Source organism: Aplysia californica, unplaced genomic scaffold (genome assembly GCF_000002075.1).
Source record: "Aplysia californica isolate F4 #8 unplaced genomic scaffold, AplCal3.0 scaffold00616, whole genome shotgun sequence".
NCBI lineage: Eukaryota > Metazoa > Mollusca > Gastropoda > Aplysiida > Aplysiidae > Aplysia > Aplysia californica.
The window spans coordinates 293,732-297,533 of NW_004797886.1; the positions used below are offsets into that span (position 1 = coordinate 293,732).

Sequence of the window (3,802 nt, forward strand, 5' to 3'; positions counted from 1 at the left end):
ACACACACACACACACACACACACACACACACGCACACACTCGTACACTAAACATGAGCAAAGACAAACACACGCTTGAGCGCTATAAAGCTGAAACGATATCCATGACAAGTTTACCCCTTTTCGTTCAAATAAAAAGAATATATACACAAGACAATTTAAAGGACGCCTACAACACACATCACAACTACATCAGTAACAACAGCATTGTAGACAATCCCCACAGGACCAAGTTAGGTGTCATAGATTAAAATCGGAACACGAAACATTATCATTAATATTATACAATATTATCACATGTACAATGGCATTAAACGAAATTGTAAACCAAAGAAAACATAATACATACACATCAATTATGCATGGTTCAACTTCATTGTAAAATCTTTGGTATGGTTCAAATAAAAGAGATGATCCTCTGAACAACACAGACCAATTCGTTTCCACCACACACAATTGCTTACTAATTCAGGCATAGACCTTGTTATAGAAAAGTAGAAATACAAGCATAGATTGATTTTATGCCACGTTTTGACAACTAATGGTTGAAGAAAAAGACCTTTTCAGGCAAGTCTTGCTGTTTCTTAGATTTTTCACGAGACTTTAGTTAGCTTTGTGGTTAAAAAGTAGACTGGCACGCCGGAACATGATGGTACTCAATTATTATTATGTTGCAAAAACGCATCAAAGGAAAGACCATAGACTTATAATTCCTAGACCGCGCACTGTCATGACCCGCTCTTTGCTCTTTAAAAAGATCAAACAAATTTGTTTTACAATGGGCGAGCATTATTACGGAGGATAGAAAATCAGTCCAGCTATAGTCGAATGCGAAGGTAATTTTTCCATCCTTGCTCTTCAATCGGTTTCAAACAGGGGCAAATGGTGAACTGGATTTACGTCACAGCACACAATCTAGGATATTATAAGACAAGTGCATGGGAAGGACTTACTTTCGGATTTTGGGGGAATTCGACATCTCGTCAAGCATTACTACTAAACCGATAAGGGATCATTTAAATTTAAACGTGCATAATTCGTATGGCTATCCTTTAAAAAAAAAGAAAAGAAAGAACTACTATTCAAAAACGAAATTCAATCCAACCGATTTGAAAAACCAAAATCAATGCTAAACACACAAAATGAGACTACTGAAAATGAGAAAATAATCTAAGGGCAGCATTGCAAAATTCTCCTTTTTTCCAGATAGAGAGAAAAAGCTACTACTATTCTACCAAGTGCTTCTGGTCGGTGTTACAGCCTCTGAAAGTCGTTTCAGAATCAAAACAATAAAATGACCGACTGGTCGAGAACAGCAGAAGTAAAATGGAGAAAACAGGAAGAAACAATACTTTAAAGTTTAAAGTAGATACCACACAGGTACACCTAGGCAGAGATGTTCACGACATGCGTGAGATCTCTTTCTGGTGTGCTGTGGAACTATTTTGTTACCGTATCACCCATGGGGAAATTTTAAAAAGTAGGGGGTGGGGGTGGAGGAGTCGCTTAGCTTTTTTCTCTGTGCACAAAGACAAACTGTACTATCGTGTCATGTGCAATCACTGATCTGGTCTAGCTAATCTTAGTACTGTCAAGGTTTACTTTCGTTCGGCTGCTCTTTGTAAATCCCCCCCCCCCCTTGTCCTCCTGAGCTTCAGCTTTTTTACATGTTGAAAAAGATACAAAACGAAAAAAATATATTGTGTTGAAGAATAATGTTTGTGACAAATAACCACAATACTTTTGTGAATTTTGTAAATAACGTTGTGAAATTGTCTCCGGAAAATAGATTTGTATACATTCTTTGTAAGGTAAGGTAGTTTCCTTTAAAGAAAATTCAAGCCCTTTAACATTTTAGTGGCGTAATTATGGGTACCAAAACAGGATGAGTATGCCGTTCTTTTTATGCTAACATTGCATATATAATTTTATTGAGTTGCAGTTGTCTTTTCAAACCACTTCCCTTCTGTGTATACACAAATATACTTGCCTTCTCCCGAACTGGTCCACTGTCATTTGTTTATACTGGTCCAAGAAGGATATTTAGTCGATGTATTTGCAAATTGTACAGTTTCTCATTCTTTTTAAGGCGAAATATTTTGTGGTTTTGCTTCGATCTCTCTTGAGTAAACATTTTTATTTTGTCTGTGAAAGAGTTAAAGAGGCTAAATGCAGAATAACGACAAGGATAACATTTTAAAGCTCAGTTTTTTTCTTTGGGATCTTACCAGACATGTCCGTCAACTATTCCAGTGAGATACGAGTCCCACCCTGTCAGATAGGCAAAGTCACAGATAAATTGCCCCTAACCAGGGTCAGCTCCACTGTTGAGATGACGTCATGGAGGTCAAGGAAACAGCTGGTGAGGCCAACTGACTGATCTGTTGTTGTTGTTGCTGCTGTTGTTGCTGTTGCACTTGCTGCGTGTGGATGTGGTGTTGATACAGTTGCTGTTGGGGTAAGAAACTGTGGTGGAACCCAGACGAGTGATGAGGGTTCACGTGTGCCGGCTGTGGTTGTTGTTGTTGCTGCTGGTGCTGCTGTTGCTGCTGCTGTTGTTGTTGCTGGTGGGGATGCTGCTGCTGGTGCTGGTGCTGCTGCTGAAGCTGATGTTGCTGTTGTTGAAAGTGACTTAGCATGGCGCCGAGATTCGAGGGCGGACCAAACACAACACCGACCCCGAAACCGATATCGTTGTCCGGGAACACAGCGTTTCCCCCGTCGATACCGACACTACTACCAATTGTACTGAGACTGTTGCTGAGAAGAAGGCCATTTCCACCAGCACCGTTAGACCCGATGGATGCAGGAGACGTAGCGGGAGGGACGATAGCAACCGCCGAGGCCTCGTTACCACCTACATCGTCGTCGTTATCATTGTCCATGATGATCCCCCCGTGAAGGCTTTTGCTATTGTTGATGCTGTTGATGGGGGTATGACTACTGTTTTGATGATGGTTATTATTATTATTATTATGGTGGTTGTTGTTGTTGTTGGAAGTGTTGTTGCTGTTGTTGTTGTTGTTGTTGCTGTTGTTGTTGCCGCTGCTGCTCAAGCTGCTGTCTCTGCTGCTGCTGTTTCCGGGATCGAGAAAGTTCGGTGAGAGAATGTTGGCGTGTGGGCTGTCTGCCCCGTCTCCCTGAAGGGGGAGACGTCCCCACCGTCAAACAGGAGGGACGGGGGAGTGGTGGTGGGTGTGGTGGGGGTGGTGGGCCGGGTGAGCGTGGGCGTGGTGTAGATTATGTCCTGGCAGTTGATGGTGGTGGTGCTGGGGATGATGGTGTTGGTGGTGGTGATGGTGTCGCTCTAAGGCAGCTGCCTGCGGTGAACAGAGGAAATGATGCGGAAAAGCAGAGCTCTCCGTTTTTACGAGAGGCACGGGTAGGCCTTGTCGCATTTCTTCTATCATTTTGCTCTGCATGCTGAAGTCGCGACCGTACTCCGCGGGGTGTGCACCGTGCATCATGGTGCCCTGATGGTGTGCACTCATCCCACACATGTGCTGCATGGCTTGCTTCATGCTCTCCTCGCTTAGGTCACGGCAAAAAGCGTCCCTATAAAAAAAGAAGAAAAAAATTAATCAATCAGCTAATGAACTGTTTAACTCGTGTCTGTTTTATTGACAAAAGCGTGGTGAATGCGGAGATAGTCGAAACCATAATGATCAAAGCGTGTAAAAATATAAACAATTCCTACACATATTATTTTCAGGACACTTGGTGTGGTTAAAGTGTGTACGCGCTTGTGTCGACATGTGTTTGTGTGTTTGTGTATATGCACATGTGTGTGTGTGTGTGTGTG

At 42.4% G+C, this 3,802-nt stretch overlaps 2 protein-coding genes across 2 annotated transcripts in view; both read right to left on the minus strand.

Annotated features, from left to right (window-relative positions):
* Positions 1-1,623: 1,623 nt before the first annotated feature.
* On the minus strand, positions 1,624-2,396 carry LOC106013022 (apoptosis-stimulating of p53 protein 2; the record flags this gene model as incomplete). Its single annotated transcript, XM_013087650.1, is given in 1 exon segment — positions 1,624-2,396. A coding segment is annotated over 1 exon segment (81 nt), but the record flags the coding sequence as incomplete, so codon positions are not given.
* LOC101864327 (protein sine oculis) overlaps positions 1,624-3,802 on the minus strand; it is a gene marked incomplete at its 5' end in the record, with an annotated part of 63,524 nt that continues 61,345 nt past the window's right edge. The window contains 1 exon segment of the mRNA XM_005107622.2: positions 1,624-3,555. Within this exon segment, the coding sequence (XP_005107679.2) occupies positions 3,165-3,555 (391 nt within the window).